Source organism: Eucalyptus grandis, chromosome 11 (assembly GCF_016545825.1).
Source record: "Eucalyptus grandis isolate ANBG69807.140 chromosome 11, ASM1654582v1, whole genome shotgun sequence".
NCBI lineage: Eukaryota > Viridiplantae > Streptophyta > Magnoliopsida > Myrtales > Myrtaceae > Eucalyptus > Eucalyptus grandis.
Window position 1 is genome coordinate 42,924,922 of NC_052622.1, and position 22,116 is coordinate 42,947,037.

Here is a 22,116-nt window from a genome sequence, read left to right on the forward strand (position 1 = left end):
ATGATTGATAATTGGGCAACGCCCCTTTGCATTGAAACCAATCCCGAGACAGATTGCAAATGGGGTGACGCATCTTTGCCTGGAAACCAATTCTGATATGATCACTCACTTCGAATTGCGTATCAATTTGATGCGCACTCATTATGTTTGAAAGCTACATAAATGGTTAACGATGAGACACTACAGCACTGCCGTGGCACCTGCAATGTTCAAAGGTGGAAACAAAACAACTGACACCTGAAGTGACAACTAACATCCTCCGCATGTCAACTGAAGCTCTTGACCGCTAAGTGCAAGTATGAAGAAAAGCGCCCGTCGAGGCTAGAATGGCTTGCCTTGGTGGCTAATTCCCAAATTGTTCCACTGTCCATTTGATGTAGTCATAGCGTATGGCCGAGTAATAAGTCAACGATTTCACAAGAGGCCATACATACTGAGCTACGTATTGTTCTCATATTTCATCATTTCGTAAGGGATGCCAAGACCCACCATCCGTCCAACAACGGAGAACCAAGATAGCAAATATAGCTCAGCTGCGCCCGATGTTGTTCTGATCGAGGCGTCACTCTGGAAGAGCAATTTTATACATTCACTGGTACCACATGGATGTAATTTGTACCATGGCCGGTTCAAGTATGGATGCTCCTGCAGTCCATGGTAGAAAGTCTTGTTATTCCAGCACATCAACACAACAATCATCGGAAACGACGAAGAAATCGAGCAGAAACATTATGATTCAAGAAAATTGTAACGAAAGAATAATATATCGGACAAGGACGCTTACCTCCTGAGTTATAAATGTCCACTTTGATTTCACTAGTGCCTCTGAAGAGTCGGCTGGAAGGTCTCCTTCAAATTCATTTAAAAGTAAAGTCCGTCCATCTGATGAGATAGCAATAAGAAAGGTTTATAATAGGTTTAAAGAACAAATACATTAGGTTTACAGTGGTAATAACAAGATTACCCCAGCACTTGCGACCAGTTTTCAGCTTATGACTTACCCAGATGAATCATAAGATTTTTTTTGTATAGAAAAAGACCATTAATCTTCCCAACTCAATCAATTTTGCCACTAACTCCCCAGTTAGCCTTTGCACTTTGAGCTTGACTCTAGTCCTACATTTTCACTCAAACATTATTTAAGTTATTCCACTAAGGAACTACTTCAAAGCAGCCGGTTGGTCAGCCTAAAATTAATGTTGTGTTTGCTAATTTTCGGGCAAAAACAAGGCCTTTCAAGTTTCAAGGACTGCGTGGATGCCCTAATCAAGGAAACAGGAAGCTCTTCCTGTTATCTTCTCTGGTTTGTTCTCACTTCACTAAAAATATCTCCACTAACTCCCAAGTTTCGCCACTTTTAACTCCAAGTGACAAATGTTTCTCTCCCATTTGGTCATTTTGCACTGCGAATTAGTTCAACCAAACTATGTAAGCATATCCTAGAATTGGATTATTGAACTCTCAACATTCTTCAAGATGTCACCTCGAGGAGGATTTTGATCCTAGCTAGCAACCATCAAAACCATCATCATATTCCACAGTTGACACCTTCCTTCCACAAATGCAACTCTAGGCTTTACTTGCATCCAATATTAGCAGAAGACTAGGGAAACAACATCAGAAGATCTAGAGCAGAAAGGGACGAGAACAAGATAAATCCCAATCGTCCTTCTGTAAAAAGACGACAGGATCATGTTTTACTTCGGTTTTCATCTTCTCCTTTATGGAATTTGATATTCGATCCATTTTTACTACATTTGAAAGATAGATGGGGACCCTCCCCCCAACGCTTAAACAACTATTTGCTGCATTACTAGTGGTGCATTCAGTATGCTTAGTGTTGTGGAAAAATAGACGGCACAATGACTAATCACATAAAGTCATATCGCAATCCAGGGAACACACAGCAAACGGCTGCAAACGAGCAATTGAAAGTTCAAACTCATATTGAGTTTGCTAGTGTGAACTAGCTTCTACCCTCACATGATCTCATATCATAACCTCATCATACCTCCACAATATGCACGGAAATATAGCACCGGAACCCTATACGAAGAGTCGTAAATGATGTGGAAGTCATAGTAATGAACATCATCTCTACTGCTCTGAACCTGGCGAAAGCAACAATATCAGAATCAGAATACCAATGCAACGGGAACCAGTATCCGACCCTGTCATTTAAAACAGTAGGCTAAATCACAGATTACTCATTTTTCCATCAAAATATGATTGGAACCACAGCAATTCCCATACAATCAAGCATACCAACGTGGCATCGTCGACGGGCTCGTCATCGCCGGAACAATTCGGCTCTTCCGAACCACCGCAACATCCGACACGATTTTCCTGCGAAAAGCATGCAACTTTAGCTAACTACAACGGCCAAACTATCTGAGAACCGGCGCTACAATTCCAATTCATGCGACAGAAACCTCACTAGAGCCGAGAAGACACGCGTTTTCGAGCGCCAAGTATCCATCAACCTGAGACACAAGCGAGCAACGGTTAAAGCGCATCGAGCTTCGGACCGAACCGATCGGACGCGATCGAAAAAGGAGGGATTTTTACCTCGTTCGAGAGCCAAGGATGCTTCGGACGAGGAATCCACGACCACGGCGGGAGAGCGGACACCGCGCTCTTCCATCGCTCCGCGAAAGCGACAGCGGCGACCCGGAAATCGCTCGGCGCTAGGGTTCCGTCGCCGGCGACGCCGCTCATCCTTCCCCAATTCCGACCCCTCGCGGCTGCTCTCGTTCGGCAGGCGCCGGAGCGGAATCGACAGAGAACTAATGGGCCTTGAGGCCCAATAACATGGGCCGCGGAAAGCCCAATGAAACGCTCTTATCATCTTCTTCCTCCCACCATGTCACCTCACCTTTCACAGTCATCAATGGAGTCTCTCTCCATCATCCTCTCCTCATCTTCCTCCCTTCCCTTCCTAAACCACCCCAAAGCCCTCAAACCCACCTCCTCTTCCAGACCCATTTCTCTCCCTATGCCCTCCATTTCGACCCCGGAGAATCCCCACTTCCTCCTCCTCAAAGGCCGTTCCTTTCCTCTGCACTTCACCAGAGCCCCTCTCTGCTTTCCACTATTTCACCTCTTCAATTCGCTCCCTTGCCTCGCCTCCGAGGGTGCTGTCTCCCCTGCCGCTGGCCAGGTCTCGGACAGGATCAACCTGGAGTCGGTTCTCGTCTCCATCGATGACTTCTTCAACCGGAACCCATTCTTCGTCGCCGGGTGCACCTTCGTTTGGCTTGTGGTCGTTCCCGTGGCGGAGTACTACTTGAGGAAGTACAAGTACGTGTCCGCGATCGATGCGTTCAGGAAGCTGAGGGACGACCCGAGCGCGCAGCTCCTGGATATCAGGGACCGGAAGAGCGTGGCGGCCATGGCGTCTCCTGATCTGATGTACGTGAGCAAGGCGGCGGTTCACGTTCCGTTCGACGAGGGGCGTGAGGATGAGTTCGCGAAGGCTGTTCTGGCGAGCTTCGAGGACCCTGCAGATACTGTCCTCTGTATTCTGGACAAGTATGTGCAGCACCAGTTTGCTTCAGTTCTGTGTTGTTTTGAGATAAAATAGTAGATTATGCATGTGATCTATGGTTGGAGCATCGGTTGAATTTGTCTTATCTTTGGGATTTGTATGCCTGCCTGCCAAAGCTGATGAAATTGGGACTTTGGTCACTTTTTTCTTCTGTGTGGAAGGTAGTTTCGATGGCAATTCGATGAAAGTTGCGGAACTACTGTTCAAGAATGGCTTCAAGGAGGCGTATGCAATCAAAGGAGGGGTTCGAGGCGAGAAAGGGTGGTTGGTATGTTCAGTGTTGTTTATCTTAAGCAACTCCTTTCCCATCGATGCTCGTTTTTGCCTCTCTGTCGTTTCTATTGGGAATTTGTTTATTCGGGTATGTCAAATGGATCGCACGTTCTCCCGGAAGGACCAAATGAATGAGAATGGAGAACTGTTGCTTGATCTGGCTGGATCACGATTTTCCTGTTACTGTTTTCCATTGCTTGCAGATTTAGGTGTAGTCAGCAGAAGTCTTCTCTTTCTAGACATAGGTGCAGAAAAGGAAGTGTATACCGTACTTCCAGAATCCATTTACTGATTGTTCCATCTCGAGTCAAATAGACATGGAACAAAAGACCAAGTATCAAATGTAGTCTAATCCATGGTCTTTGCCTGTACTGTTCGCGAATCTCCTGTCCAGTTTCGAATTGGATGGCTGTTTTGGTGTTAAAGTGTAGTCTTTAGCTGATTGACCTTCCGTCTTCTGCATCTTTCAGCCGCATTACTTGGATCTAAGCATCGTGCTGGAATTAGACTATCTGATGATGGTTATTTGGGTTTTCTGTGTTATTGTGCAGGCCATACAAGAATCCCTTTTGCCACCTTCTGTGCATATGTCTCCCAAGAAGAAGGCCAAACGAGAGTTTGGTATGAATGGCGCGGTTAGCCAGAAAAATGGCAATAAAGCTGAAGGTTCATCTTCTCCAAGTGTTGCTGAGGGAGAGAACCAAGTTCTGGACCATGGAAATCAGGATGCAATGGCAGTGCCTACACCATCAGAGAGAACTGTTTCTAGATCATCCTCACCATATCCAAATGTATGATCTCTTGCTCTCACATGCATAATCCTGCCTTTGTGGAGCAAAAATCTAATTTTTTCCTGAATTTGCTGGAAAAAATTAAACTTTTATGAAGAAGCATTCATGCCAAAGGGATCTGCTCTGTTTTTCATATTTCTATTCTAAAGAAATTGCATGGTCCTTGCAAAAGTATACGTGCATTGCATGTGCAAGAACTAATATCTGTAGCCAACACATCATATGTCTAGGAACAAGTCTGGATGGAATTTTACTGCAAGCTAGGTGACTCATGTTCCTGGTTTTTAGTTTGACATTCAATGTTTCTCATGCAGTACCCAGATATGAAACCGCCAGCCTCCCCTACTCCTTCGAAGCCACGGAGTTGACATCGGAGGCCTTCCTCCTCTCTCTCTCTCTCTCTCTCTCTCTCTCTCTTCTCAGTTGAAACAATCAGGAATCCTTGTGCGTAGCTCGAGATTTGTTGTTCAAACTACAGTTTTGGTCTTAATTTTGTCGAGTAAGAAAGAAAGAGGATGCTTTTGGTGAGGGTGTTCTTTCCGCTTCCAACATCTACTTTCTTCACTCCTTTGCTAAGCCATGAACAAATTGTGACGTTTTTCACTTTACGCAAGGAAGGGGAGGAGTCAATAAGGTGATCGGCACAAAATAAGACATGGACTTTCTTTGACTCTTTCTACGGGGCTAATCCAGGTGCCTTGTTCTCATATTTATTCTCAAAAATCACTTATCTGAAAGTACCCGTTCTCGAATTCCACCAAGACTAACAAATCTCTGCTCAGCATAAGTAGCATGACAATCAATCACAACGTTTTATAGAGCCGCGGGTGGCCAAATGATTGTCATTGACCACTTCTTATAATTTCGGATTCAAAGATTAGAAATCACACATCTTGCCACAAAACAAGAATGGTTCAAATCGGGAATTAATGGTATGGCACTTCCCATAGCCATGCCTCGCATTCAGCCCAACCTCAAGTCCCATTCTGATCTGTGGACATTGCCCTATTCCTTGAAAAGTGACAGATGCGCAAAACCATACGCACACAGAAGAAAAAACAGCTTTTGCAATCGTCAGCAAGTGATGAACAGAGAAACCAATACTCAGTTACAACAGTGAAAGTTCACCATAGCACTAAGCAAGTCTTTTAACTAATGCGTAATAAGTACTCCAAGCAATAAGCACGAGGACAAAGATGATGGAAATACAGAACTGCTGATAAGTTTCACAAAGTTAAAAGTACAGTACAGTACATAGATTAGAAATTAAAAGATCCGCTTGAACATGACAAGATTAACATGGATTTATGCAGTTCCTAGTTACTAGTCACCATACATTGCAGTACAACATTCAAGGGGTTAAAACTAGCAGTTAAAAGAGGTTGCCTTCTCCTAACTAATGAAGAAAGGGGGCGTGGTAGTGGTAGGCGTTCCCATAGAAGTTGCCATGACTTGGTGGTAGGTTGTATGCTGCGGCAGCCAAGATTGGCTGACCACGATTGTCAGTGGGTGCAGGGTAAACATAAGGTCTGTCATATACGTACTGCGGGTACCCATCGGCTACATTCGGGTAGAAAGTCTTGTTGGCAGCAGCAAAGGTAACAACATGATGGCCATTAGCAACCCCACCAGCACGGGGTCTCTTGGGTTGAGGCTTCGCAACTTCAGCTGCACTTTTCTTGTCGGCCTTAGCCTTCTCCATCTGGAGGACCAGCTTCTGAAGCGGATCAACAGGAAACTGCTCCTCTAGCTTATGTTCTTCAATGCACTTTATCACAGCCTTAAGAGCAGAGAGCTCCTTCTCATTCACTTCAATCTACAGAACCATAAGTTTGTTAAACATTGTTTTCATGCCTTCTTAAAGGCATCATGAAACACACCAAAACCAGGTGAGAAAACATTGTCTCAAATTTAAAGCATGAGAATTACAGATGTCTCAGTGATCACCACTTGGGGACATTAAGCAAAAATTTTCTAAGAATGTGGTCAAAGTGCCTATTGTCTAAGAGAAAAAGATAGTGCGCACTAAACAGGCTCATTGTAGAATTTTGTTTTTCATTCAAGGTTACCTATAGTTCTAAAACATGATGATTGGTACCGTGTTAAATTGAAATCTGAGAAAGGACCCACTGCCTTCAAACATAAGAAGTCAGAATATAAGCAACCTTAATGCGACATCAAAGACAGTATCTGACATCCAAAAAACAGTGAACAAGTATGTCGTGGCCACACCACCATTGTCCACACACCGAGGCTCTCATCAGTTCATAAGCCACTTCAACTTAGAGCCATCCATCTTCTCCAGAGCTTTGACAGATCAACTATCTCAGACATTTCGCAACTCACTGTGCTTCATGGTAGTGTCATAGGACAAGCTACAACGGCTTAAATAGTGATGTTGTACCTCTGTTCCGCATGCATTTGTCATTTAAAAGTCATTCCACTGTAACAGGGTGTATTTATCCGATAAATATTTCAATTAGTCGTCTCAAAACAACTTGCAGAGGAACTTGCAACTGAAATGGCTTGCCCCATCCCTCAATATCATTGAGTAACTAAGAGAATGGTAATCATAAAGCTAAATGCCACCCATTCATGGGTGACCAAAAACCAACAAATGAAGGGGCATCATCACTGAATGCTACAAAATGAGTACAGTTAAGCACACAACAAACCTGTCCTGAAGGAGAGCTGTTTCCAGGTTTGACAGGCGAGGAGAATTTTTTGACATCTTTCAGGTAAGATTTCAGCAAAGGCACAGGAGAGAACTGGTTTGTTAGCTCAAATGCAAATGCCAAATTAACAGCATCTATTTGCCTACCACTATTAGCCAAAAGTTCGATTACACCTGTGAAATACAAGAGAGACAAATTACACGTTAAAGCATGCGACAGGCAATTTAATTTATGCATGTGCAGGGTCAACGGGAAAGTCAGCACAAGTGAGCCTTGCTACAGTGACTAGTACATGAAACAGCCTGTTTGAATGCATCAGTTTTAAAGAACTTGCGTAGTTTGTTTCTGCAAAAAGTTTACCACAAAAGGAGTAGCATAAATATCTCAACAATCATGACCTCTTCAAATAATTTTGTCCAAGTGAAACCATACTGGCAAAATAAAACAGCAGAAGATCATAGTTTCAACTTTTTAAACAAACTGGCATCAGTAAAAGCACTTAGCTGTTCTATTTCCAAAATCAATCTTATTATAGTGAAATGGCAATGCATGTTTTGGCTATTGGGGTCAATTTTGCAAAGCCAACATTCAAGATGCAAGACCTTGGGAGTCAAACCTGGCATTTTTGAGGTCAAACCAAGGGAGCGACAAAGTTCAGCAGTTTGGCGGCGACGTGAAACCATTGGTATTAACCTTGATAAATACTCCCCCTCAAAGTCAGAAGCAATTCCAAAAGTTGCCAGAAGTTGTAAAAATGCATGAGCCTCCAAGGAATTCCCATTGCTTGCATTCATGTCAAGAGCATCAAGTTTTGGTTTCCACTCTTCAGCAATCACTTTGGCCTGCTGCTTAACATCTTCTGGGATGATATCAGAAGCAGAGATACCATCATTTCCAAGCATAACCATAAGGCATTCCATAAGCATGATGCAGGTCCGCCGGAGACCCAGCAGGTTTGAGTCTTTCTTCCCATCTACATTTGGCAGATCCATGCTGTAAAAATCTTCAAGAGATCTCAAGACCAAACCAGCAGGGCTTGGGGCAGCTTTCAGAGCAAAAGGAATTTCCTCTCTGATCATAGCAAGGTTCTTACGGTTGTCCGAGATGAATCTGTGGAGCCCTTCAGAATCCATGTCTTTACACAATCTATCCAAGAGAGGATAGGATGTCACCTCTGCAGAGCAGACCTCAGAATTATCTTCTGTGTCTTCCGAGTAACTCTCAGTAGTCACAACACTGGAAGAATTCTCTTCTGAGATAGCCCCTCCAGCATCATCCTCTCCAGTACCAACAGCAAGCTCCACAGATGACGCCCTACGGTGCTTCTTCAGAGCATTGGAAATTGCTATGGCAGCTGCATCTCTGTTCACCTGGAGCTTCTCCAACGAAGCTTGTTCCTTGGCCAAGACATCAGCTTCACGTTTCTCCAGCAACTCTCTGGCCTTTGAAGCTTTTGTTTCAAGTTCCTTTTCTTGACCTTCAAGTTCATGAAACCGCCTCTTCAATGATCTTTCAAGTCCATGAAAATGCTCTTCCAGTTCTTTCCATTTCAAGTTAAGAGTTACTGCCCGGTGACTTTCAAGTTCAGCAAAAGCCTTCTGAAGCTGCTGGATCTTACAATTGGTAGAATCGATCAGTTTGGCAACTGAGTTGGTATCCTCCATGGTCTTCTGCACAAGTAATAGGACAAATATTCAAATTTTTGAAATAGAAATTCCAGCTTTCTGCAGCAAAAACGAACGTAGACTACAATGAGTGGCTAGACTATATATAAATTACACCTCTCAAAACGAATTCCCCTTCACAAATCAGCTGGAAATGATAGTCAAATGGTCATAAAGGGAACAGTCCCAATGGCATGTTGCAAAGTCTGGCCGGTGTCAATGGCATAGGAAAAATAAGAAATTAGGAATTTCCTGACATTTTCTTTGGCTAATGTGACAGTGCTACCAAAAAAAGTTGATACGGTGGCAGAACGTTCTAAGGACTATCAAGCAAATGCAAGAAAATATTTGAAAGCACCAAATAATGTGGTTTTGACACCAGCTGAAGGATCTAAAACAACGCAGTACTTGATATGATTCAAAGCAATGTATCCAGTGAACATAATGCAGAATACCACTTACCCAACCAATGTGCTACCCAGTCATCCATGAGGAAGTAAATTACAAAACTTAAAGCTACAAACTGCTCAAGAGCAACTTTATATGGGAAATTCAAGTAATCATAGAAGCACAAAGAGTAAAAATTTCTCATGTGTATGAACCGTGAAAGAGAGATTCACGTGGTAGAGCAAGAACTAAAAGAGAACTCAGAGGAGGTAGGGGTCTGAAATTCACAGCCTTCTGCAGCCGAATGGCTATTTGCACGCTAATTTGTAAGATCTCACAACACTCCAGGTAACTATTACAACTGACTCCAAACACTAACACAATACAAGCAGCATTTTAGTTCCAATCACCAGCTATTGCCCCTTACCACTTCTACTCCCATCTTCTCCCTCACAAGCTTCAAGATGCACAAGGGCAAAATATGTTTCCCCCAAGGTAAGCACAGGCTCGCGCATGCTATAAGGGGTCACTGTGCCGAGCACAGGGAGCTGGTCATGCAATCTACTTAATCGGCACACACAGTAGCCCCCAAACGAGAGATCCAAGGGCCAGGGAGACGGGACTTCAAAAACCCTAAAGAAAAGACTCTCAAACCAGCTCGCGAAACCCTAAATTGAGCTCGAACAGCAGAGAAAGACACCCAAAACCACCTCCAGCCGCAAGAAGAACACAAACCCACTTCCAAAATCCAAACTTTCCCCGAAATACTCGCTCAAGCGAGGCACTGAGGTCCAGTGAACAAGGCATCGCGAAATCTCCGCAGAAACCGAGATATCTTCCCCAAAGAGGAAGCAATCACCGAACAAGCAGAGCAAGGACAGTGAGGGAAAGAGCTCGCGCTCACCTCGTCGACGAAGTGGGGAACACACCTACGGCGGGAGTGCGACGACTAGCTGCGGCGGAGCGGCGATCGATCCATTCCGGAGCGCAGCGGGAATGGCGGATTTTCGGCTGCGAGAGCGACTCCGCAATCCCTAGAAGAGGAAGAGAGAGAGAGAGGAAGAGAGAGAAAGGGAAAGGGAATGTTTTTATCACTACTGACCTCCTTTGCTTTTTCGCTTTTTTCGGGGCGCTCCCGTTTTTGCTATCCGCGCGCCCGCCCCGCTCGAGGAGTGGCCTTCGCGGGCCGGAGTGCGGTTGGTAAAACCAGGAGCGCGCGAAGCAATGCCACGTGAGTGGCCATGATAGGGTGGCTCGTGAGCCGGCCAATGAGATGGCGTGGAACCCCCTTTTTGCTCGTTAGGCCGGAAGAGATGGAGTTGGCAAGCATCGCCCGGGGGATTTGTTCTCCGCACCAGGGTCCACCGAAATAGATGCATCGCAGCCGTTGATTTTTACGGGCCTCCAAGCGGACTCTCCATGACGGCCCATAAAATCAACCGTTGCGAGGCACTCGATTCGGACTCGAGTCCAAGGAAATATCTCTGGCGATTGATGTTGTCAATTTTATAAGTTTCTTATCATGGAAGGAGCAGGTGAGGGGTTCACATCTCCACCTTACCGGGGAGGATGGGGTGGGGACGCGTAAATTTCAAGAGAGGATTTCGGCTCACGCCCGCAAGGCGAGGCAAAAGTCCAGAGGCCGAATGTAGAGTATGAATATAATAGAACTGATTATGATAAATTCAATGTGCAGTGTTTCTAATGTATGACTTGAGAACCATGGCGGTGAAGGATTGATCTTGAGACTAGGCTTTCGATTCTACTTGAGAATGTGTCTCTCTCGTTTCGCTCAATTTTTCGAAAAGTAGGGAGACAACAAGTGTGCCTCGGTGCGATTTTTTCACTACCAAGTCATAATTAGGGTTGTTATACTTTCTAGAGCAGGAGCTGTTGTAAATGGTTACGCCCAAGCGAACAGAACATTAATAGCAAAAACGTCATAAAAAGTATAGATATCTTTAAAGAATTGTGTTTCCATGAGGTAGTGGAACGGCGAGTTGTTAGAAGTTGTCCCTTTCCATAAAGATATTGTAAATGACTTTTTAGAAATGCCATATTTGACGTGAGCCGTAACAAACCATGATGTTGAATAGGCAAGAAATGTATGGTCAATAAAATACTCTGATATGATTTGTTAGAAAGTCCACTAACAAAGCTCAATCTTAAAGGTAAATAACATGAATCACATGTACATAAGAATTGAGCTTTTAGAAGAAAGCATCAACTAAAATAATATGAAAGAAAATACTTACATTGAGCTATTAGGACTTTGGCCTGAGCCTAGTGTGAAAATATTACATTGAGAGAGAGACGGAGATTTAAACCTGCTATGATATCATGTGGGATTTTGTTGAGCCACCATTCACATTCAAAAAACTTAAGCTGTTTTAGATGAAAAAATAAGTAAATATCGAATCACGCTTTGTCTGATAGTTTAAATTTTTAGAACAGTTAAGAATGATTCCATAAAAATCTCACACGGTATCATAACATAAAGTCTTGAGTTCAAATTTTCTATAATTTATTTGCTCGTCAATTAAATGTCTATGCCTAATATTAGGCAAAGAAGACCGGACTAAACGTGAAAAGAAATGATAAAACATTTAAATATTAAACTACACTTTCATTTTGACAGTTTCAACTTTTGAAGTTGATGCTTTAGCAAATCGAGGACAAATCGCCACGTGGAGAGATCACTGACGTGAACAATTGCTCTAGAAACAAAATTTATTTAAAAAAGAAAAAAAAAAAAAAAAGTAACTTTGATCAGTCATCATATTTATGTCTAGCGGGTACAAACCAAATGCCAAGGCATCCTCTTTGAACCGTCGCGTTGGAACATCATCGGCCCTAAATCTCCAACTTTCCCCATCCCTTTCGCGTGTGAAAAGAAGGGGGGGCGCGGGGGTGACGAGGAAAATTTAGTCACGGACACGACGCTAACGTGAAACATGGTTCGTGGAATTCAAAGCGGACAGGAAGATTCTCCCCCCCTCCTCCTCCTCCTCCTCGCTTTAATCTAAAGGAAAGAACAGCGACGGTTCCTACTTTTATCTTCTTTTCTCTTTTGTTTTTCTAGCTTTTGTTTTAGTTTGATTTTAAATAATTAATTAAAACGACGTGGAAATAACATGGTAAAAAAAAAAAAAATTGGACAGATTTGACTGCAAGCAAAACATAATGTATTGCCCGATTTTCGGCAAAGCGGAAAGGATGGAGGAGGGCTTGCGTTGACCGGGTCAACGACGACGAAGTGCGCGATGGGGACGCACGAACCCGGAGACCCGCGAGGAAAGTTCGTGGGCGCATTTACTATCTGAACCCCCCACTTTTGAATCTTTGTTCCTCCTTTTCTTTAAAAAAATATTACGTTTTTATGAAATTGTGGAAAATCTGGTCATCGAATTCTAATCATTGCTTGGGCGTCATTAAATAAATATTCTCTAGGAAAATATTATGTTTCTATGGATATGTATTACTGTGTTAGTAAGTAAAATTTAAAGAAATGAACGGTGTGGAATGGTAATTATGACGCCCCATGTACAGAGCAAAATTACTTGGATTTGTTTGAAGTTGCCTTTATACTATAATTCTGCGAGTGGAAAGTGAAAACAAAAGTAAAGAAAAGTTGGATTTTGAAAAGTTAAAACGGAGGAAAGGAAAATTAACTACAAATTATATGGTAAAAGGGGATAAATAATGAAGAGTGGGGTTAGGTACCGTAGAACCCTCCTCTCTTCTACTTTTGAAGATCGGAGATTGCAATAATTATTGCGGTAGTAATATAATAATAACAATAACTATAATAATAATAATAATAATAATAATAATAATATCTCATTATTATTATATCTCTATCTTGTATTAGTCAGTGAATCTGAAACTTTACGAGACAGAAAGCAGAAAAAGCCACCAAACACCCACTGGTAGGACTACAGTTCCAAACTGCTTTTTTATTTTTTTATTTTTTATTTCACGCGTTTGAGTTTGGGGAAGTCCCCGAAATATCCGTCAGTCCACAGTCAAACAACGTCTCCATCACTCCTCTTTCCACTTTTTCGAAAAAAGAAGAAGAAAAAAAATCGCCCTTTTTCATTTTTGAATTGTGCTAATTGTTGAAATATCCACCGTGAATGCAAACTGAGCAACGCTGGCTTTTTATCGAGCACAGGGGAATATCTAGAATGGTAGTTGATTTTTAATAAACCTTAATTTTTAGGACTCACGATTTTTTTCCTAAACCCAAAAGCTCCACACATTCATATGAAAGTCCATAAAACTCAATTGAGATTGAGTCATGTGGTATGCTCACAAACGAACTTTACCTAGTAAACTAATATTGGTGTTATAGTGGTTTTGTTTATATTCTCAATTGTTTTTTCTTGTTTGATTAATATTTCTACTTCAACATATATTTTTATGGTTGCAAACAAAAGTATAGTTTATAGCATAGTTTAAGATAGTGCAAATGACACAAATAGTCAATGAACTCTAGTCAAATATTTATTGTCATTTTTTAACTTTTAATTTTTTTATTATAATTCTCAAACTTTGGTCTAATAAGCAATGTCGTCTGAACTTTTAATTTGTTCAAATGGTCATTGAACTTTTAAACATTGTCATATAGTTTAAGGATTACATTAAATATTTATCAATAGTTTAAAAACTACATTAAATAAACTAAAAGTTTAAAAATATTATCTATCGGGCCATATATTGAAAAATCATGTTGCACAAATTAAAATTTCATAAATGATATTGTACACACAGTATTCGTTTAAGATAACTCTACATGGAGGTGAAGAATTTGACAAAATAGAGAAAAGCCATCTAGATTTGGGAATTTGCTTATTGGTTTTTATTATTTAACTGTTTGGAAAATATTGTGTGTACTTATATAATTATTCAAAAAGTATTGCCATTGTACTTTTCATGTTTGATTTAAATAGGAGAATAAACCTGCACAGTGAGGTTTCAAAAACATTTTGAATAAAACTCTATGTAAAGCACCAGCGAAGAATTCGATTCATGCGAAAACTTATTTTGTTATTATATTGCAATAAATGAGCTTGTTGGTCTTGCGAAATTCACGCTGACACCAACATTTGCAGCAATATCTTACACCCGGATATCTCGTCAATCACTTATAATTTCCTCATTGCATTCTGAAATTCCAGCATATTTTAAACTTCAACAGGAAAGGAAAGGGGAGAGAGAGAAGGAGAGAGTACATTTTGGGTGCAATTTGAATAGGGAAACAAACATGCCTCACCATTCCCGAAGCCGCCCCAGAATACCTATGTTTGACGAACGGGGGCGACGACTCTCTATCCTCGTCTTTCTTCTTATTATTGATTATATTATTATTATTATTATTATTGTTATAACTTGTTATAATAATTATTATTATTATTAAAATCAACTGTCGTTGTCAAATGCCAAGCGGGTCAAGCAACCGGTGGAGTCCTTCCACCACCTTTATTTATTTTGTTTTTTATTTTTTACCCTCAGAGCGGGGGAGGGAGGGGGGCGTTGTGGGACTTCGCCAAGTCAACAGTCTTCGCAAAACCTTGACAAAAATGGCCGTCCCCTCCCCACTCCATCCCCTCTTCTTCCTCCCCTGATCAGCGTCCCCTCTCTTCCTCATCTTCTTCCACGCGAAAACCAACTAAGGGGAAGAGAGAGAAAAAGGCCCTCCAAGCTCCTTTCACACCCGAACCCCACACTCGTCTCGCCCCTCGCCTCACGCTCTCTCTCTCTTTCTCTGTCTCTGTGTCTCGGTCTCGCTTATATCTTGGTCTTTTCAGCTCCCTCTGCAGACGTGCATCCGCTACTGCCTCCGCCTCCCTCGCAGCTCGGAACCCTCTTGGCCGCTCCACCCGTTTCCGCCGGCGGGAGGGCCCCCCCGGTTCTTGATGCTTTCTTGCCGTTTCGCCTGTGCAAGAACCGATCGCGATCGACGAGCTCTCCGGTACGTGTCCCTGTCCGTCCTTCCCCGCCTCTGTTGCTTTGCTTTGCTCTGTTTTAGCTTGACTTTGGGTCGCGGCGGCCGTTTGGGCCGTCCGCGCGAGGGGTTGAGGTTGCTGTTCCTGTTCCTGTGTCTGCGTGCTGATCGGTTTGCGGTCCCGATGGTTCGGACATGTGTCCTGTAGGTGCTTTGTATCGAGAAACCATGAATTTGGGTCGGATGTTTCTGCTTCTTTTGATTCGTTTTCTGGCTTCTTTTTCTTCTGTCCTTTAATGGGCTGTTTTCTTAGTTGGGAGAAGTGTCGCGCGATTTGAGCGATTTGAGCATGTGGCGGTAGCGAATTGAGGAGGGTGGTGGTGTCTGTCTGTGGAATTCGAAAGGCTTCTTCGCGTGGGATGGAGTTGTGGAATCGGGTTTCGAGACTTGTAGCCGCCGGATTTCTCTGGGCCTTGCTTGGCTGTTGTGTGATCGACTGCCTCGAGACCGATATTAACTGCCTGAAGACCATAAAAGCATCGGTTCAAGATCCTCTGAATTACTTGAACTATACTTGGAATTTCGACAACTCCACTGAAGGCTTCATTTGTCGATTCACCGGAGTGGAGTGCTGGCATCCTGATGAGAACCGGGTTCTTAATCTTAAGCTTTCTGATATGGGACTCAAGGGCCAGTTTCCTCGTGGCATCGAGCAATGCCAAAGCTTGACAGGATTGGATCTCTCGAGCAATGAGTTCTCTGGACCAATTCCGGAAAATATATCGGGTATAATTCAGTACGTGACATCTCTTGACCTGTCGTCCAATAGTTTTTCCGGACAAATCCCGGCCAACCTTTCAGATTGTAAGTACTTAAATACCCTTAGGCTCGACCACAACCAGTTTTCCGGTCAGATTCCGGGTGAACTCAGACTACTCGGTCGACTCAAATCCTTTAGCGTGGCCAACAACCTTCTGACGGGCCAAGTCCCCGTATTTGGCGAGAACGTTACAATCACTAAAGATGATTATGCAAATAATCCAGGACTTTGTGGTACTCCTCTCTCTCCGTGCATGATAAAGAAGGCCTCCAACGCTAAAATAATTGTTGGAGCAGCGGCTGGTAGCGTAACTCTCACAGCCATAGGTATTGCGGTCGGCATGTTCTTTTATATGCGTAGAATGTCTGTGAAGAAGAAGAAAGACGAGGATCCTTTAGGCAATAAGTGGGCGAAAGCCTTAAAGAAAAGCAAAGGTGTCAAGGTAAGATTACTGAATGCACTGCTTCTGAATTTGTTGCAAGAATTTCTTTTGCCTGCATCATAAATACCATCTCCCTCCCTCTCTCCCTTCCCGTGTACATGTGCGCGTGCCCACTTTGACTGCGAACGAATTTGTATGCATCTACAGAACTGTTTTTGAGCAGGACTAAGTATTGTTGATGTTCTCTAGGTTTCCATGTTTGAGAAGTCAGTTTCCAAGATGAAACTAAGTGACCTGATGAAGGCTACAAACAATTTCAGCAAACACTGTATAATTGGATTAGGAAGGACAGGGACGACATATAAGGCCGTGCTCGAGGATAATACTCTACTCATGGTCAAGAGGTTACAGGATTCTCAACACTCCGAGAAAGAAGTGATGTCTGAGATGGCTACACTAGGAAGGGTTAAGCACCGCAACTTGGTTCCACTTTTGGGTTTTTGCATGGCCAAAAAGGAAAGGCTTCTGGTCTACAAGTACATGCCCAATGGTATACTCCATGATCAACTACATTCTCTGTCTCTGGATGATCCCAGCAAAGCTTTGGAGTGGACTTTGAGGCTCAAAATTGGGATTGGAGCAGCACGAGGACTGGCATGGCTTCACCATAACTGCACTCCTCGTATTATCCACCGCAACATAAGCTCCAAGTGCATCCTTCTTGATGCGGACTTTGAGCCTCAGATATCTGATTTTGGTCTGGCTAGGCTCATGAACCCAATCGACACGCATTTGAGTACTTTTGTGAACGGGGAATTCGGTGATCTGGGATATGTGGCACCGGAGTATGCACGAACCCTCATGGCCACCCCAAAGGGAGATGTGTACAGCTTTGGAGTCGTGCTTCTTGAACTGGTAACTGGTGAGAGGCCCACTCAAGTTCTTAAAGCACCTGAAACTTTTAAGGGTAATCTGGTGGAGTGGATCTCGGAGCTCTCAAGCAGCTCGAAACTCCACGATGCGATAGACAGACATTTGGTTGGAAAGGGAATTGACGATGAAGTCTTTAAAGTCCTTAAGGTGGCATGCAGTTGTGTGTTGCCAGCTCCGAAGGAGAGGCCCACTATGTTCGAAGTCTATCAGTTCCTAAGGGCCATTGGGGATCGGTACCATTTCTCGACCGAAAATGAACTTATGATGCCCATAGACAGCGGCGACTCGGATTGCTTGGAAGAACTTATTGTTGCTCGAGAAGCAACCACAGAATAGCACAGTCGAGCTCCTTTGGGTGAGTGACAGTCGACTCTACATGCCTCCTATGCTAGATGTAACTAGTATGTGTGGTAAATGTTTAAATAGATATTACCCCGTAGCTTTGTATGTCTAGGCACACTGCTTCTTGTCATGCTGTTCGAAGAGGTGGATATCCTCTCCATATTTCTATAGATAGCAATACCTATTTTCTCCCGATTTGAGCCATTACTTCTGAAAACCTGACTCGCGACAAGGCGTGTGGATGTGCGTTAGCAGTAAATGACAATAGTGATTATCTTGCTTCTATGCACTGAAGCTTTTGTTGTATGTACTTCGGAAGTTCGCAGTATGTTGCCCGCCTTTCCTATTTTGGAGCACTGGTGGTATTTTTTCGGTTTGACAGAAGGTTTGGCTGGATTGGTATGCTCATCAGCAACCTATTTTATTCGCTATGTGCTCTTTCGAGCTCCATACCCATGACATCAGTAGGCATTGTTGCATCAATTTTGTATTAGTTTGTCGTTTTGAATTGCTCTTGAGACTGGCCTAGATCAAGTGTAAGTGTCGAACGATGTTTAAGTTTAAGCAGCTGACATCTGCTGCCGGACTCATGCGCAAAATTGTTTTCTCTTAGAATTCAGAAATCGGATCATTCGATGATTTTGAATATCAGCAGAACTTGTTCTCCTGAGAACTGTCAAGTCTAATATAAGATAGAACCTTAGGTCAAGCTAACTAATTTACGCACAAAGTCATCGATGTTCCTGTCCGAGCTCCCACCTTCGTCAACTGTTTCTTTGGCCAACTCCCTCCATTTCTCTGCGTTTCTCTTGATCTCTTTACCCTTTCCTCCCTCCATCACTTCCCTTATGCATCTCTCTATCTCCCCTCTCACGATGATCCCGTCTTTGTCCTTGGAAGCCCTAACCCCCACTCCCCAAACGTCCTCCACGAACTTCGCATTTGTGCCCTGGTCCGTCCATTGTGGCATCGCCACCATGGGCACCCTAAGGCTCAGAGCCTCGAGGGTCGAGTTCCATCCACAGTGCGTGACGAAGCATCCGGTCGACCTGTGGGCCAAGATCTCCAGCTGTGGTCCCCAGGGCACGAGGAGCCCCATCCCAGAGCGGGTCTGCTCCGCAAACCCGGGAGGGAGCTTCGCCGTCTCCGACTCCCTGACCACCCACAGGAAGTGTCTGTTGGAGTTTCTCAAGCCCCATGCGAGCTCCTCCATTTGGGATGTTTCTAGCTCAGCCATGCTTCCGAACGATACGTAGATGACGGAGTTGATGGGCTTGTCATTGAGCCAGCTTAGGCAACTCTCTGTGTCGGGCCTGAAGAGGTTGATGCCGTAGTCCTTGTCGTCTTGGGGCGCGTTTAGAACGATTACGTAGGGGGCCGATTCGAGCAAGAACCGATTCTTTTTGATTTCGTTAGGAACCGATTCCGAGTAAAAACACGTGTTTGCAGAATCGTTCAAAATTTTTTATTCCGGAATAGAATTGCGTTTGTACCGTATTAATTGATTCTCGTTCCAAATTAATTTCTTTTGATTTTTAAATAAATTTTAAATAATTTCTTTACTTTTTTACTTTTTTTCCTTTTTTTCTTTTTCTTTTTCTTTTTTTCCCTTTTTCCTATTCTTCTTCTTCTTCATTTGGCCGGTCGCCGGGACCGGCGACGGCCAGACGAGGGTCGGCGACGCCACCGGAGCGCCGCCACCCTCGGCGAGGTCGGCTCGCCCGGATCCGGGCGAGGCCGAGCCTCGCCAAGTGGCCGGGGCCGGGCCTCGCCCGGCCTCGGCGAGGCCCTTGGCCACCGGCGGGCCGGGCGAGCCTCGCCGATGGCCAGCGAGCCTCACCGGCACTGGGCGAGGCTCGCCCGCCCACCGGCGAGGCTCGACCTCGCCCGATCCGGCGAGGCCGAGCCTCGCCACTGCCGGGCGAGGCTCGGGCCACCGGCGAGGCTTGACCCGCCGTTGGTGGCAGTCGGCCTCGCCGGTCCGGGCGAGGCCGGCTCAAGCCACCGGCGAGGCCGGGCCTCGCAGTGATCCTGGCGAGGCCGAGCCCGCCGGTGGCGGGCTTGCCTCCGGCGAGCTCCGACCTCGCCCTGCCCGGCGAGCCTCCGGCGATCTCGCCGACCGGCGGCGGCGGCGGACCGGCGACCGGCGGCGGCGGCGGGCGGCGGGCGGCGGCGGCGGACGGCGGCGGCGATGGCGAATGGCAACCGAGATGATAAAAGAGAAGAACAAGGTTTTACCGTTTTGATTCTTTTTTGTGATTCTCGGACGAGAATCAAATTTTTTTTTATTCTCAAATCTTGTCCAAAATTGTTCCCGGGAACAAATTTGTTCCGGAACAAAAAAATTTACCAAACGCGATTCTCGTCCCAAACCGATTCTTAGGGAACAAAAAATCGGAATCGCGGCTGTTGGGCAAGTTGCCAAACAGGCCCTTGCAGTCTCTTGTCTAAGTAGATCGATGGAATTGCCGGGCCAACCGTCTTCAGTGGCCAGAGCTTGGCCATGTAGTCTACCACCTTATCAACAATTGGACAAGTAGAACATGAACTTTCCCAAGATTAAAGATCAAATAATGGGTTAGAATTGCAAAATAAAGGAGATGGCCATGTCTAAGAGTAAACACGCTGATCTTCCACCTCACTTCCTTCTGATTAATGCTATCGAAGTTCACTCGATTGCTTCAACTGCTAGATTTCTAGACTAGACCATCAATACAAGCACAAGGTGATATGATTTTAGCGAGACAGCAAACATAAATTACCTCCTTCTCCAACTCATAGAATGAGTTATACAGCACAAGATCCGCTCCATCGATGTTCGAGAATTGATTCACGATCAAGTTGAAGAAAGCCGGGTACGACCCCAGGACATACAGGAACGATGGTGTCTCTGCCGGCTCAAGAGGCGGCAACCCGGGAAGCGAAATTGTTGTCCCTGACAGCGGAAGAGGAAGGAGACCTTGGTATGCGTGGTAATACACGTTGTTCACGGCACAAGCTTGGGTATAAAACGCCACTCCTGACTTCCCAAACTGCTTTGCCACATCGAGTGCCCAAGAAAGGAAGCCGTCGTAGATGATGGCATCGATGGCGTCACCCGAATTGTCGAGCTTCTTGATTAGCGCCGCCAGGGTTCTCGATCCAACAGCTTGGAGGCTCCTCAAGTATGCCTCAATGCTCTCTGCCTGTGCAGATCCACCTTTAGAGCAGAAAATAATATGTAAGTTAGGCTCATTACAAAATGTTCATGAACTCTAATGTGAGCTCGACATGATTCTTGTTAGGACAAATATGACAAGATAAATCAAACCAATGAAGCTTCGTCATGACATGAAAGTTGTTGATTGGACAAATTACTTCTTCACCGTGTCTGTTCATATGATCGACTCTACTAATCATAATCCACAGATTGCCACAAACCCCTGAGAATAGCACAATCCGGAGCTCACTCTAGGCAACTGGCTAATACTCTCTCACCTTCGTCGAATCCGTCTGAGATAGTCTCGATGCCGATGGAGTCGTTCAGGGCGGCGTGCATGGATTTGGCGACGAAGACGGTGGTGGCGAGAGTCACTCGGACACCCTTGGAGACTAAGCGCTTGGCGAACTGGAGCATCGGGCTGATGTGTCCTTGTGCAGGATAAGGGAGGACCAGAACATGAGCTTTGCAGGGTCTCTTCATCTTCTCCTCCTCCATGACTGACTCTAGACTGTGCATGGTAAGACGATTCGGTGGAAGTTGCTAATCTCTAATACCAATATCGGTCGGTACTTATCTTCCAAATAGCTGCTATTTCATGGTGAAATATAGTTATATACAATTGTTGCATTTTTTTACAAGCACCACCAGAAAAACAAAAAACATGTCGGAAAAGGGTCCAATTGTAATGCATTTTTCGTGTCGCACCAGAAAAGATTTTTCTCGAAAAGAGGGAATGGATGGATAATTATGCTTATTTTGACATGTACTGGCGGAGGCGATATTTGGCCAAAATTACTCCGCGTCTTTGTATTTTCTGGTCAGTGGGTGTTGCTTTCGTGACAAGGGAAATAGGAATTGTGTCAATCGATGACTACTAAGAAAAAATAACCCCACTCAAGTTCTGACTTTATTACATTAATGTAGTTTAGGCAACTTTTCAATTTTAACCATTTGGCCCTAAATTTTGTGTGAAATTCCAATGTAGCAACTTCTGTTAATTTTTATCATAAATCGCTAACATAGTTATTCAATCATTGTCAACAATTTTACATGTCACATCGTCCTGTTAGTGATATCTAATAAAAATTGACCAAAAAGACTATATTAGAATTTCGTGCAAAAGCTTAGTATTAAATTAACAATATTGAAAAGT

General features: G+C 44.1%; 5 protein-coding genes across 6 annotated transcripts; 2 read left to right on the forward strand and 3 right to left on the reverse strand.

Annotated features, from left to right (window-relative positions):
* Positions 1-74: 74 nt before the first annotated feature.
* On the reverse strand, positions 75-2,781 carry LOC104425912 (ubiquitin-like-conjugating enzyme ATG10). The gene is made up of 6 exons (XM_010038785.3): positions 2,569-2,781; positions 2,433-2,483; positions 2,266-2,346; positions 2,012-2,111; positions 785-882; positions 75-645 (listed from the first exon to the last, which is right to left on the reverse strand). The coding sequence occupies exons 1-6, from the start codon at positions 2,716-2,718 to the stop codon at positions 439-441; spliced, it is 687 nt and encodes a 228-aa protein (XP_010037087.2). The 5' UTR covers positions 2,719-2,781; the 3' UTR covers positions 75-438.
* Positions 2,782-2,847: 66 nt separating this feature from the next.
* On the forward strand, positions 2,848-5,281 carry LOC104425913 (rhodanese-like domain-containing protein 4A, chloroplastic). The gene is made up of 4 exons (XM_010038786.3): positions 2,848-3,531; positions 3,713-3,815; positions 4,372-4,611; positions 4,926-5,281. Exons 1-4 carry the CDS (start codon positions 2,864-2,866, stop codon positions 4,977-4,979), a joined length of 1,065 nt encoding a protein of 354 aa, XP_010037088.3. The 5' UTR covers positions 2,848-2,863; the 3' UTR covers positions 4,980-5,281.
* A 511-nt stretch (positions 5,282-5,792) lies between these two features.
* On the reverse strand, positions 5,793-10,403 carry LOC104425910 (FRIGIDA-like protein 3). 2 transcript variants are annotated; one of them, XM_010038782.3, is made up of 4 exons: positions 10,242-10,403; positions 7,903-8,956; positions 7,287-7,459; positions 5,793-6,427 (listed from the first exon to the last, which is right to left on the reverse strand). In XM_010038782.3, the coding sequence occupies exons 2-4, from the start codon at positions 8,948-8,950 to the stop codon at positions 6,008-6,010; spliced, it is 1,641 nt and encodes a 546-aa protein (XP_010037084.1). In that variant the 5' UTR covers positions 8,951-8,956; positions 10,242-10,403; the 3' UTR covers positions 5,793-6,007. The 2 variants fall into 2 exon arrangements, with proteins under 2 accessions (XP_010037084.1, XP_010037086.1); XM_010038784.3 differs by having other exon boundaries at positions 7,903-8,953; positions 10,242-10,402.
* A 4,457-nt stretch (positions 10,404-14,860) lies between these two features.
* On the forward strand, positions 14,861-18,176 carry LOC104425909 (probably inactive leucine-rich repeat receptor-like protein kinase At5g48380). The gene is made up of 3 exons (XM_010038780.3): positions 14,861-15,311; positions 15,598-16,546; positions 16,736-18,176. The coding sequence occupies exons 2-3, from the start codon at positions 15,704-15,706 to the stop codon at positions 17,753-17,755; spliced, it is 1,863 nt and encodes a 620-aa protein (XP_010037082.2). The 5' UTR covers positions 14,861-15,311; positions 15,598-15,703; the 3' UTR covers positions 17,756-18,176.
* Positions 18,177-18,397: 221 nt separating this feature from the next.
* On the reverse strand, positions 18,398-21,504 carry LOC104425908 (UDP-glycosyltransferase 74F2). The gene is made up of 4 exons (XM_039304827.1): positions 21,239-21,504; positions 20,524-20,960; positions 20,199-20,278; positions 18,398-19,110 (listed from the first exon to the last, which is right to left on the reverse strand). The coding sequence occupies exons 1-4, from the start codon at positions 21,477-21,479 to the stop codon at positions 18,462-18,464; spliced, it is 1,407 nt and encodes a 468-aa protein (XP_039160761.1). The 5' UTR covers positions 21,480-21,504; the 3' UTR covers positions 18,398-18,461.
* Between the last annotated feature and the right edge of the window lie 612 nt (positions 21,505-22,116).

What these genes read in the sequence shown, in the direction of transcription:
- LOC104425908 (XM_039304827.1), bottom strand. Translation starts at nt 21,479, where the DNA reads ATGCACAGTCTAGAGTCAGTCATGGAGGAGGAGAAGATGAAGAGACCC. An exon ending in CTCAGACGGATTCGACGAAG is followed by an intron (nt 20,961 to 21,238) that starts GTGAGAGAGTAT and finishes TCTGCTCTAAAG; the next exon opens with GTGGATCTGCACAGGCAGAG. An exon ending in TCTATGAGTTGGAGAAGGAG is followed by an intron (nt 20,279 to 20,523) that starts GTAATTTATGTT and finishes ATTGTTGATAAG; the next exon opens with GTGGTAGACTACATGGCCAA.
- LOC104425910 (XM_010038782.3), bottom strand. Translation starts at nt 8,950, where the DNA reads ATGGAGGATACCAACTCAGTTGCCAAACTGATCGATTCTACCAATTGT. An exon ending in TTTGACCTCAAAAATGCCAG is followed by an intron (nt 7,460 to 7,902) that starts GTTTGACTCCCA and finishes TGTATTTCACAG; the next exon opens with GTGTAATCGAACTTTTGGCT. An exon ending in ACAGCTCTCCTTCAGGACAG is followed by an intron (nt 6,428 to 7,286) that starts GTTTGTTGTGTG and finishes ATGGTTCTGTAG; the next exon opens with ATTGAAGTGAATGAGAAGGA.
- LOC104425909 (XM_010038780.3), top strand. Translation starts at nt 15,704, where the DNA reads ATGGAGTTGTGGAATCGGGTTTCGAGACTTGTAGCCGCCGGATTTCTC. An exon ending in AGAAAAGCAAAGGTGTCAAG is followed by an intron (nt 16,547 to 16,735) that starts GTAAGATTACTG and finishes GATGTTCTCTAG; the next exon opens with GTTTCCATGTTTGAGAAGTC.
- LOC104425912 (XM_010038785.3), bottom strand. Translation starts at nt 2,718, where the DNA reads ATGAGCGGCGTCGCCGGCGACGGAACCCTAGCGCCGAGCGATTTCCGG. An exon ending in ATCCTTGGCTCTCGAACGAG is followed by an intron (nt 2,484 to 2,568) that starts GTAAAAATCCCT and finishes CTTGTGTCTCAG; the next exon opens with GTTGATGGATACTTGGCGCT. An exon ending in GGACATTTATAACTCAGGAG is followed by an intron (nt 646 to 784) that starts GTAAGCGTCCTT and finishes CATGGACTGCAG; the next exon opens with GAGCATCCATACTTGAACCG.
- LOC104425913 (XM_010038786.3), top strand. Translation starts at nt 2,864, where the DNA reads ATGTCACCTCACCTTTCACAGTCATCAATGGAGTCTCTCTCCATCATC. An exon ending in GTCCTCTGTATTCTGGACAA is followed by an intron (nt 3,532 to 3,712) that starts GTATGTGCAGCA and finishes TGTGGAAGGTAG; the next exon opens with TTTCGATGGCAATTCGATGA. An exon ending in GAGGCGAGAAAGGGTGGTTG is followed by an intron (nt 3,816 to 4,371) that starts GTATGTTCAGTG and finishes GTTATTGTGCAG; the next exon opens with GCCATACAAGAATCCCTTTT.